The sequence below is a fragment of the Phasianus colchicus genome, chromosome 2 (assembly GCF_987193195.1).
Source record: "Phasianus colchicus chromosome 2, bPhaCol1.hap1.1, whole genome shotgun sequence".
NCBI lineage: Eukaryota > Metazoa > Chordata > Aves > Galliformes > Phasianidae > Phasianus > Phasianus colchicus.
Window position 1 is genome coordinate 77,665,664 of NC_143437.1, and position 12,805 is coordinate 77,678,468.

At 35.0% G+C, this 12,805-nt stretch overlaps 1 protein-coding gene across 14 annotated transcripts in view; it reads right to left on the reverse strand.

Annotated features, from left to right (window-relative positions):
* DOP1A (DOP1 leucine zipper like protein A) overlaps window positions 1-12,805 on the reverse strand; it is a 64,531-nt gene that overhangs the window by 43,296 nt on the left and 8,430 nt on the right. For 12 of the 14 annotated variants that reach the window (XM_031611293.2, XM_031611294.2, XM_031611292.2 and 9 more), the window contains 7 exons: window positions 10,760-10,951; window positions 9,354-9,535; window positions 7,518-7,688; window positions 5,845-6,034; window positions 5,121-5,219; window positions 4,081-4,180; window positions 1,255-1,364 (listed from right to left, as the gene is read on the reverse strand). In XM_031611293.2, coding sequence (XP_031467153.2) covers window positions 1,255-1,364; window positions 4,081-4,180; window positions 5,121-5,219; window positions 5,845-6,034; window positions 7,518-7,688; window positions 9,354-9,535; window positions 10,760-10,897 — 990 coding nt within the window. In that variant the 5' untranslated portion in view covers window positions 10,898-10,951. The remainder of the gene's footprint in view (window positions 1-1,254; window positions 1,365-4,080; window positions 4,181-5,120; window positions 5,220-5,844; window positions 6,035-7,517; window positions 7,689-9,353; window positions 9,536-10,759; window positions 10,952-12,805) is intronic. The other 2 variants (XM_090136079.1, XM_090136080.1) reach the window with 1 other exon arrangement.

Sequence of the window (12,805 nt, forward strand, 5' to 3'; positions counted from 1 at the left end):
TGGTTGTTACAAGGCATATTAAGGCATAAGGCATACAATTCATATTACATAGACCAAATAATTGCTTTTGATGTCATGAAAACGTTTTAAAGCAAAAAAAAATAAGACAATGATCTTCATTGCCAAAAATTGTCACTTCCCACTCTAGTGTAGCAGTAGGGCCTGCTTAAAGATCTACATCAACTCTACGTTGCTTTTAGTCTTTTCAGACAGGAAAGCTTTTATGAAACACTGAGACACACGTACAGATTTAGAAGGACAATCAGAACTTTCTAACAGGTGCTGAAAAGATGCTAAAAGCCTACCAGATTTTGTACAGAAAGAAAATTGTGAATAATTTCTGAATTATCTGGCACAGGAGGCAGAAGGATGACAAGAAAAAGGTGAGAGAGGGCCAGCAATGTCCTTGCTTCATTAGAATTCAGGTCACTTTCTCATCAGTAAAACAGCAGATCTCATTAACTTCATTTTAAACTGGAAGTGCTTATTCTCCACTGGATCTCACCTTTAAGTCATTGAGAGCTAAATATGCTTTTGTCAGCAAGTCAGATTGAAATCCTCACTATAATTCCTATACATAGTACTGCAATTCTTACTATCAGAAAAACTCCAACCGTATCAATTTGCCTTAATAAGAAAACTTCTACCTGATTTCAAGATCAGACACAGCATCTTGAAAAACATCTGTATCCTTCAATTACTGTGAGAGAAGAAACACCAGTCCTCAAGACCAGGTAAACTCAGCACATTTAGCAAGGCTTTAAGGGTCAAACAGCATGACAGTCAACTTGCTGAACTATTCCTAACTATCAATGGACAGCCAAAAAGACCTTCCCCTTGCCTGGAGGGAAAGAAGATTATTTATGCCCAGGCCTTCTGAGTAACATTTATCTAATCAAAATTTTATGATTCCCAAAGTATTTTCTGAATCTACATCAGTAAAACTAAGTCCCCAGTTCTGTCTTGTTATAGAACAAGCTTCAATTTGTTGGGCTTACAATCAAATACCTGTCATGTATGCTGCATTCATGGAAGAACAGGACAGGCAAGAAACTAATATTTGTTCTGATCATACTGTTATTTTAAAGAATGACATTACCTCATATTTACTATGTTTTTCATTGAGATGGTTTCAGAAGAGGAAGACAAAATACCACAGTAAGACAGAAATTGAAATGTCAACTCAAAAGACAAAAATAGTAATTTTGATCAGTATCTACTTATATGTGCTACGATAAAATACTGTATGCCTACCTGGACTAACATTTCCTTAGAGAAGGTGTTGAAATAATAAGTAGCATGCTCCTCGGGATTGCTGTGCCTTGTACTTCTGGGTCCTATAAGGGCACCATTGTTATCAAAACCTTCAAGCAAACAGAAGACAAGGCAATAAATACTTGTCTCTTAATAGAATATTTTGTCAATTTCTTTAAACTACAAATCAACACACTAGCACTGATAACTTACCAAGGTGATGTCCAAGTAACGTTGGCAAGAGAGAGATGATTTAAAAGAGTTTAATATAGGAACTAATTGATACTTCCATACAAGCAGTTTGCATACAAGTTACAGAATTTAACTTCACACAACACCACCAATCAAATTACTTATCACACAAAATAAGTGTTCAAAGCCTGCATAGTTCTAAGAAAACATTCTAGGACTATGTCTCATAATAATATGTCAATATTAATAATAAGAGAACACAAAATTTGGTATTTTAAATATAAACAGATAATCACTGAAAACACTCTGATGTGACTAAAATACCTATTCAGAGAGAATATTAGTCATCTACTAATCATTCATACTCCAAAAAAAACAACTTTGTTATTATAAATTTAAAAGATGATAAACTTTCACTTTGAAAGGTTTCTCAATTTTACCAATTTATTTTATTTTTTGGTTCTTTTTTTTTTTTTTTTTTTAGAAAAGCCTTGTGAATATCACTCCATTCCTCAATTTTTGTTCAGAATTAACAAAAATAAATAAATAAATAAATAAAACAAGGAAGGAAAATCTAAGAAGATGAATTCCAGTTAGCAGCAACTTAAAACAACCATTGTTATCAATGGTTAACCTAGCCCAGGTTCAAAGAGACAGAACGTCATATTTACACCTAGAGACATAAAAAGATTATCTCCTGCTATAAAACAGTAAGAAGGAATAGCCATCACCAGAATTAAATAATCTCATGCACAATATAAGAGTTCAGAGAGTCCTCAAATATAACCGACTCCCTTACGCACACACAAAAAGTAGCACAATATAAAAATAAAAAAATAAAAAAACCAAGCAAAGCCATATTTGTCAATTACTCTCTCCAAAGATATACAAAATGGAGGCACCAGCAATTCATAAAACAGGACCAGAAAAATTCATTTTGAAACCATTTTCTGAAGTTTCAGCATCTTTCTGTGGAGACAGCTATAGAAACTTACACAACTGAAAAAAAACACTGATTTTAAAAAAAAGCATGAATTATCTTCTTTGATGACAGTAGATGATGCATCTAATCCCCCAAACTTAGCTGAAATGTTGGTACAGTGCTTACTTTGGGAATTACTGTTCCCTAAATTGGATAATGTAGGTATCTGAATGCATGATTGTGCATTTCACTGTCATTCTTTAAAAGATGAACAATTTGCAAGTACAGACTTCAGAGGTTATTAAGGCATTACTAAAGATTTTAGCTGAAGTTCGTACACCTAGTCATATAATGGATTAAATCCATTTGGCAATAAGTTATGTGAATTTAAGATACAGTATTAAAAATAAACTATCTATTTAGTTCTATAAACAGCAAAACTAAAGAAATACAGAAAGATTTTTTTTTTCATATTAATCCATTAAATCCCTGCAACTTCTTCTGCAACAAAGCTAATTCCCATATGCAAAATTTTGCTGATCTCATCCCTCCCTTACTACTTTCAGTTCTCTCTTTCATGTTCTCTGACTATTTACCCACAAGCTACCTGCCTTTCATGTCATATCTACCAGCTGGGAAATATACAACAGTTGCCAGGAAGGGCTCTGGGTAGCCTGAGAAGCTCATATGTATTGGCTGGTGAGCTGGAAAACTAAACAAAAAAGGTAAAAGCAGAACACGAAACAGTCTTCCCTCCAGTTTCCCTCCACTCAGTCTCCAGATTCTATGACAGTTTTAAGAACTTACACGTCAGAGGTGCCGACTTCCATATTAAAGTGCTCTGACAGTGATCATAAAGAATAACAAGCCAGCTGCATGCAACCACCGATTTCATTTTCTCAAAACAAGACTGAATAAAAGTTTGTTGGTTTGGTTTTTTTTTTTTTTTTTTTTTTTTTTTTTTTTTTTAAGTTTTCTCATTTTCTAAATACTACCCAAAGTAGTTACTGAAGTCTTCTAAACATCTCTCCTTCTCTATCACTCTTTTTTGATTATGAACTACTTTCATATAAAAGAATAAACACATATTACATTAATAATCTATCATTTGATAGAAGTGAAAGTCTGTGATGTCCTCATTCCATTTTCATTCCCCAAAAGGGGTTGAAGTTCTGTATTAGCACCTGGAAGGCCAATTAAAGTGATTGGTGATTTGTTAATTCAACCACACAAATATTTAACAAAGCTTAAAGTTAAGGTTTGCATATTCAGTCCTCCATCAATATAGTATCAACACATTTTGACATTGTTTTACTTTCATCCCCTCCTTCCTACTATGCTCCAACTGTCTGATGCTGTGATGTCTGTTATCATTTCTTCCACTGTAAGATCTTAGGGAGACAAAACTTGCCTTTCAATGTCCATTTATGCAGGCCTATTACACTGGGCTTTCTTCCTGAATGTGGCCCATATAACCACTGCTATAGGAAAATGCACAAATAATTTATGTAACAGGAAGTAGTTCCAGAATGACATTCTTCATTGGTTATGCCAACAGAGAAGGATGCTGCTCGTCTTCCTAACAATACAAAAGATATTTCCCTTTTCCAATAATCATTTTCTCCATAACAGAAAATGCAGCCAATGAACAAATGATTTTTCTTCACCTTTCAGTCAAAAACAAAACAAATTAGCTACTAAAACAAACCTACCCAGAAGCCATGCATAAAGCCTTCGGTTGAGTGACATATCCCTGCGCAGTACTACATGTAGGGCTGCTGACAAAATTCTGATCATGTCAGGACGTGTTGCCTGAAGAAGTTAGAAACATGACTCAATTTAATTATGAAAAGTAACACTTTTTCTAATCTAGCAGCTTAGCATACATAAAAACAGTTAATTTCATGTTCCAGAATACAGTTATTATTTGGTAGACTCTTAGTAATATTATGCACCCTTTATGAACAGCAAAAATACTTGGCTTCATTAACAGCTCATTTTTTTCTAATTAATGAAAATACCTTGTAAAAAAATCTTATGAAGCAAATTACAATGTCTAGTTAAAAAAATAAAAAGTTATTTAAAATTCTTTTGTCTATCCATTATCGTTTTGAAGGGTTGTATGAGTCTTTAATATTAAAATCAGAAATAAATAAGCATCCTAGTATCTAAACAGACAGTCAACATACTCATGTAGCAACTTATAAATGTGAACAACAGTTCCACAAAGGAAGAATACAGTTCTTTTTACAGCAAAGTAAGAAATTTCCATAATTTCTGAGAAAGTATGAATCAACTTCATGGACATATATTAAAAAATAGTAATTGAAAAAAAAAATTAAAATGAGACCTTATATCAATAAACAATTCATCTTTAATTCTCTCATGTTCTGAAGCACTTATTCTAAGAGGATCAACTTTAACTGCTTTTCAACACTTAGAACTCAAAACAGAACATGAACAGGTAACTTGTTTGCAGATCAAATTAGGACAAATCAAAAGCTCCTGATTAGACATAAATCTACATTGGGTTTGTGGACACAAAAGTTAAAAGGTTATGCATAAAGTTAGAAAGAACAAGGGCCAAGATCATGACATGAGAATAACCAAATCTATCAGAGCAACTCTTACACTTTAGTCTATTCAATCATGGAATAAATCATTAATAAACACGTCTAAGTACTACTAATAATTAAGCAGTAGAGTACACTTAGGAGTCTGCTAATTAGTATCTCTTATATTAATAGCCTACCTGGCTCATATGGAAAGGAAAACAAAAAAGGATAAGGTCCAGTGTGCTCCGTTGTACTAAAACACTTGTATCCTGCACTGATGTGCTCACCGCTTCCACCTGAAGTAACAGAATTGTTGCAAGTAGATGTAACTGAACATTCACCAAATAAAAATAGTCACTTATAAATACAGTGATATGTGTAATATAGCTATTTTGAAATTATTTTGAATAATTAAACAAGATAAAAACGAAATAGTTATTTTACCACTGAATCACAGAATCATAGATTGGCCTGGGTAGAAAAGGACCACAATGATCATCTAGTTTCAAGCCCCCTGCTATGTGCAGGGTCATTAACCACTAGACCAGGCTGCCCAGAGGAAACAGAATCAATAGATTCCATGTACGATATAAACATTAAACTTTTGCCCTATAGTAACAGTATATTAAAGGACAAAACGATACTGTATATTTTTCAGAAATACAAAAAAAAAAAAAAAAAAAGAAAATTAACTGATAAGTAACGGACAGTTTTACACAAAACCTAAGCAGTTCTGAAACGTTAATTCAGCTTTGTAACATTTATTAAATCCCAAAACATCAGTTTAATTGGAAGTAGAACTCCTTTTTTATTTTTTATTTTTAATTTTCAAAGATACAGAAGACATCTAAGCCACCCTGGAAGTATGTTATTGCATAACCAAGTCTAACACCAATGTTACTGGCGTCAATAAAACATTACCATTAATTCAATATCGCTGCCAATTATATAGAGTTGATCTTCCATTGAAAGCTTCCTATTCAAATGGGAGAGAACGTAAGTGATTCCAGGCAAGCGAACCGCAGGGCTTGTGAGAAGACTACCCCAGAGAGCACTATAGAACGCCGACTGATCCACAGCTGAGGCAACCTTCTCCAATAGCGTGTTTGTTCTGCAGAATGAAGTCATCAGCTGAATTAGGTCATGCATTGCAGTCCTTGCCACTATCCCCAATTCTAATAAATAAATAATCAAGTCTTACTGGAAGACTAACACTGTATTTTGGGTGGCTGATTATGTTCTGAACCACCAAAAGCAACCTGGACACAATCATCTAAGCTAGCAAGCAAGCCCGGCTTACAAAACGCTTCTGGTTGCCTACAGAAAGTCCAACTATTCCTCATGTTTGAACAGGTTTTTCATCTGCTACTTACGGCAACTGTTGCTGAACACAGAATAGGAGAGTACATCTACTTAAGAATTAAGGATACAGCTTTTGTTCCCTTGCACCAAGCATTTCTGGCAAAATAGGGCATAACAACTGTTTGAACAAGAGCAATCCCTTCCACTACCCTCATTTCTGCCATGTCCTGTGGCACCTTCACACAACTATGACAGACCTGGGAGGCAAGCTGAGTGGCCCCTGGAGAGTCATGGAAACTACGTAGCAAAGAAGTAGCCCCTTGCCCACTGAAATAGGTACACCAACTACACTGTATCTACAGGAAAGAGGTACAGTTACAATTGTGCTTCACCTACACATTGTAAAATCCCAGCTTCTGAAGCTCCAAGCAACATTCTTGGAAATATCCAGAATATGTAAGCACATTAACAATTCCACTAAGACAATGACTTGGGCTGCAACTTATCCTTTGCTTTGTTAAGATCCCAATGCACCAGACACCATGGTCAAGATACCCAGAAAGCCTAAGTCCACTTAAGGTAAGAACTATTACCTCCCAGGCCACTCTGCTCAAAATATATTAATAACGTATGCAGATAAGTGGATTATTGCTGTCTGACTCTAATGTAGGTATTTTAATGATACTTTAGATATGGTAAAGAATAAATGTTAATGATAGAAGCTTGGGCTGCGCATCCTGAATTCAGTTACATATTTTAGACTAGGACTATAGCAAATATAACTTCAGTGGAAAGAAACAAGCAGTAAGTTCACACTATCTCAGAACAGCTAAGGTTGAAAGGGCCCTGTGAACATGTGGTCCAGGCAATGCCCAAGCAAGGATGCCCAGAGCAGGGTGCAAATCAACTCATCAAGACAGCTTCTGAAGAGCAACAAGGAGAAGACCCCACAGTCTCTGGGCACACTGAGTCAGCGCTCCATCACCTGCACAGTAACAAAGTGCTTCTAGATTCAAGTGGTTCCTAGTTTCTCTAGTTCCTAACATGCTATACATCTCCAGAACTGAATTATAACACTAAGTCTACTTAATGTCAATTCTCTTTCAACATCAGGAACAATTAAAAGTTAATCTATCATAAGTAATGTTAGACATCTTACATCATAACACTCAGTTGCAATTAATATGAATGAAATTAAATATTGTATCTTCAAAAAAAATCTACAAATATTTAACAAAGAATTGCAAGAAAAATAATCAGTCACATTGCTTTATTAGCATATCCATTCTTACCTTTCATAATACTCTGACCCCTCCTCTAAACCAGGCAGAATTCCAGTTAACAGTCCTTGCAGACCTGGTTTCAGTGTTTTCCCCAAAGGGAGGTAGTAAATCTCATACAGACTCAGTAACGTTGGCTTGACAGACATAGCGGCATTGGCAAGGAGTGGAAATAGCCCAGAACTGTGGGGAAAAATTTCTATATACATATATATGTATTTGAAAATTGCTTAAGTGAGACAGTTTATGTTTACAATGAAATACTTAAAGGAAATATATACATATATATATATAAGTTTCTGAGTTTAACTTGAAAAATCAAAGTTCATGAAAGGTACAAATACAATCAGCTAAATAAAAGAGAGCTTTCTACATACTAAAAACATTTTTGCTATTGGTACTAAATATAATAAATGATTACAAACGATGCGCATATAATGCAATCTTCATTGATCTGTGATGAAAAATCATTGATGACTGATGTTAAGAGACTGAAGACCCTTGTCTCAAACTCTTTTTCATTTTCCTCATCAAAATGTTCGTTCATCTTCTTCTCTATGTGTTATAAAATATATTCCTGTAGGTCTACTATTAAAAATCATTTTGGATACAAATTTTATATATGTTACAGAAAAATGAAAGTCTTTGCAAACTGCAAAATTGTATAATCTATTTTTGCCTTACCATTCTCAATTGGTTTGTTTTTCTACAGAAAAGGCCTTTTTGTTCAATAACTAAAACACTATTCCACAGCCTTTCTTTGTAAGGCTACTTCTCATCCTTCAAGATGCTTAGACACAGTCATCCTGCTTACATGAAAAATACTGGCATCTTTGATAATGCAATAATGTAAATGTCTTAGTCTCCCCCCAGGCATCAGCAACAATGGCTCTTAGTTACATTACACAAGGTAGCATTTTTCTCTGTCCTAGAACTTACTGTTACTGAGATACAGCAGCTACTGAAATCAAAGCACAAACAAAAAAAAAATTGAGCTACAAGTTCAAAAAAATTTAAAAAAAAACAACAACCAACATAGAACTGAGATTCCTCCTTTCAAAAAAAAGCAACTATTTGTGAGCATATTGCCCATGCAAGTCAGAATAGCTGAATTTAAGGTAAACAATTTGTTTCCAAGCATTAGTATATGCTTCTACTACCTCACCAGAATTCTTCTTTCATTCTACAGATTCTCAAATTGATAAAATTTCAATCTCTAGGGATAGCTAAAAATTAATAACCACGTGTGACTCTATGTGTGCACACATATATTGATTTCTTGCATATAAATAGCTAACATCCTGCTTTCCATCAGACAGAACCTGCTGGAGGTTTGGGAATCAGAATATTTTCACAACACTTTCTTTTCAAGGTCCTTTCACCCTCGTTATCTTCAATCCTAGAGACTGACAGCAAGATGTTTTGTACTTGCCCAGCATTCCAGCAAAAGAAACAGTCTTTCTGTATCACTGTTTTGATTGCTCAGAAGAGTAAATTTCTTGTAATAAGCTATACTCAAGTAATGGAAAAAAGTAAATACATTGAAATAAGTTTTAACACTCCAATTGCTGTATATATTTGCACAAAGTTTTGTTTATTTCAGTGAAGAAATAATGAATTCTAGGTTTCTTAGCAAAAGAGAGCTTGTTCCTGGGAAAACTTAGGCGACCTGTACGTCTTCTGATATACAGTACTCAGAATAACAGTATTACACAAACATCAGTAACTTGAGCAAAAGAAATTGCTTGATTCTTGCCATATAACAAAGCAATATTATTAACATAAAATGCATAAAAACAAGAAAATTTCAATGACACATTTGGAATAGAGTTGCTTAAACTGAAGTACCTGTAGAGGAAAAGATCTTTGGCCAAACGTTTGGGCCCAATGATTTTGAAGATGATTTCATACGTTTCAAGAGCCTTCCGATGAACTCCACCTGGCAGAGCTGGATGAAGGCACTGTGCTAAGCGCTTTCCTATAGTCAGCTTTTTAGGAACTACCTGGTACTTCGCATTGTTCTGTAGTACCTGATAAACAAATCAGAACATTAAGAAAAACAGAACAAAGGTAAGTTAAAGATCACAGGCATATTTTCCAAATTAGTTCCCAAACATGGCCAGTAAATCACAACACACAGCAAACCAACCTTTCAAGATGTACTTTGGAGCTTTTTCTTTGCAATGCCTTTCACCTGTACAAGACATCTGCTACAACTGGAAATGCCAAGGCATTTAAAACTTCACTTGCAACAGGCTCCACACTTACAGCTTATTTGCTTAATTTTACTAGGCCTTTTCTGCCATAATCATGTTATGGCAGTTCAGGATGAAAATGACAGTCTACATTCATCAAACACATTGCCAGTAACTCAGAGAGAACTACTAAAATTATCCCCAAAAAACCTCACAACTGAAAGGTTCAAAACTGCCATAAAGTAAGGCAACATACAAGTTTACCACTGTCTAAAAATTGCATGAACACTTCAAGACACAGATTAATATTTCTGTATTTCTATTTTTTATCCCAAATATCATAGCTTTCTCTATGAAAGGCAGAGTTTATACAAAAGAACTATCCTGCTGATGTTGCCAAGAGTATTGTTGATCTTGATTTTCCATAGGGTTAAAAGCACAGGATGTAATTGCTTCAGATCTGTATTTTTCTGTTCCAAATTCTGTAGAGCTTCACACTGGTAAAAAGTGCATATGTAAAGGGAACTTCATGACCCTGACTGAAGATACCTAGAAACTCCTCAATAGACTGATCAGAACAAGATCTTTCAGAACCTGCATACATTTGTAAATAGCTATTAAAGATCACAGTGATAGTACACATTGAACATACTATCGGCATGAATCAGAATAGTATTCTCTGGTCAACAAATGGTTTACAAATTCTGTAACTCATATATCATATTAAAATATTTAAACAGGCTTCTATCTTTCAAACTATTTTAAGTAAAATTAAATGAGATCAAAAGTACGTGTTTATGAAAAAGATGTTACACTTAGTTCCATCAGAAACACAGACAACATTCCCTCTTACTTACAAGAGAGCACTGTACTGTAAGATTCAGAAAGTCATTTGTTTGATTTAATGCTCCCTGCCCATACTCAACATACAATTCAAATTGTATAATATTTCCAGGCATGTTGGAGCCCTGCTGAAATCTTACCCTTCCGCATTATTACCCTTTTACAAACTCCTTGTCAATTCCTGATTTTGTTTCCAAAGGCACCTGATGGACATACCTTGTTCAGCTTTCCAAGTGCTGATATTAAATCCGCCCATTCACTAGAATATTCAAAGTTCTTCAGTGCTTTGTCAACTGCTGCTACATAGTTTCTGTATTTGGAATCTGTCAGTAGCTCCAGCTCTTCTGTGTTCATCCTCCCACAGTGTCCCCACTAAAGACCAGCTTGTAATTCATGTACAATCATTACCTGTTCAAAATACATAAGCGAATCAAAACACAGACACATGACTAAAACAATTTCATTCAGAGAACAAGACATTTTCCTCATGAAAGGTATTACAGAAATATCAAACTGAAGTTAGGCTATTTACAGCAAATCCTACAAAAAAAGCATACATACTGCCCACAAATATTTAAAATATATCCTAGAGAGTGCATTGAGAATCAAATCTTCATTAAAAAAAATAAGAGACATTTGGAAAATTAATGCCTTGCCCCTCGCCCCAAAAGCTGCTTATTTTAAACAGTACAAGAGGATTCCTATTTTATTTTTCCCCACCTCTGAGTCCATCAGCAGAAGGAAAAGCAAACAAAACAAAAAAAACCTAACCAAAAACACCACCACTCTGCCACAAATCAGCCTTTCTGAAAACAGAGAACACCATTTTATTTATTTTAGAATTACTTCCAAGTAGAAGACTGAAGCACACACATTAGGTCACACATTATTCTGAAGTACTTTCATGCCTCAACCCATCTACAACACTCGTATTCCAATTCAGAAATACCACCCTACTTAGTGGTTTTTATTATCACTCACACTCACCAAAAGTATAAGTCTAACAGTGCCCTGTAATCAGACGTATTTGAAATTTTCCCTGTATATTTTAATCCCATGTTATTTACATGAGGTAATTAAGATGTTCCATTTTGTGAAACAGCACCTTGTAAATAATTTATGTCCTACAAAAGTACTTCATGAAATTCCAATCACTATTTTTACTTTTTTTTCCACCCACTCTCTCTCTCCACACACACACACACACACACGTACTTTTAATGCTACTTCAGCCTCGAGCGCTTATGATCCATAATGGGAAATTCAATTCTAGCATTTCTATGAAAGGAGACTTTTGAGTCCCTTTTAACTGAAGCCATTTGGGAACTTTCTGATATTCAACTTCAGAAAAGACTTCACACTCAACAAATGCTGCTCTCGTCTCTCTTGATTAAAGTAATGCACGAAAAAAATTACGTGTTGCTTTTATCCGCAGATAAAAAACAACCATGAAATAGCAATAACAATAAAGAAATTGCATTCATAAGACTGCCTACCAGGTACAATAAATAGAAATCGTGCTGAAAACAACAGTTTCAGTGAGATCTTTCACTGTGACTGAAGAGCCAGCCTCACTGGCACCAATTCTGCAAGCAGCAGTATGGCAAAATTGTAGTAATGTTTGAAATTAAAAGAGTCTATGAAATAACAGAGCAGAAACACTAACAGAAATAAAAAGTGCTGTTCTGATGTCTGGTGGTTCTCCAGCTGAGGGATATAAAAATGTATTTTTTAATTCTACCAGGTAAAGTTCAAGGTTTTGAATGAGACCAAGATGACTAAAAATTCAATTTGTATTATTTCATGCAACAAACATGTTGTACAACATAGATCCAAAACACATACACACTTTTCTACCTTTTATCATGCATTATCAGTTTAAAACTCCTAATGAGGACACAAAATCCTTAAATTTATATTCTATCTACCACTCCCTTCAAGTAGCACTCCACCCAAAACAGTGTGCTATCTCCTAACTTCATCAATAGGTTTCTTAAGAGCTCACCACCATCTAAACATTGAAGCATTGGGATCAACCGCTTGCTATTTGCAGCTACCTGAAAGCCAACTCTTAACCAAGTTCTTACAAAAACCCCCAACTCTACAAGCTACAGTGGTACTTGTAGCAGAAATGCTAAGTCATGGCCTGAAACAGTGATTGAGCACCTAGTGGGAAGGCAGAGCCAACCCACAGGAGCTCAGGTGCGTGCAACAAATCTGGGTGACCAGAAAGGGTGGAGTCAGGATAGACCCCCCTCTCAG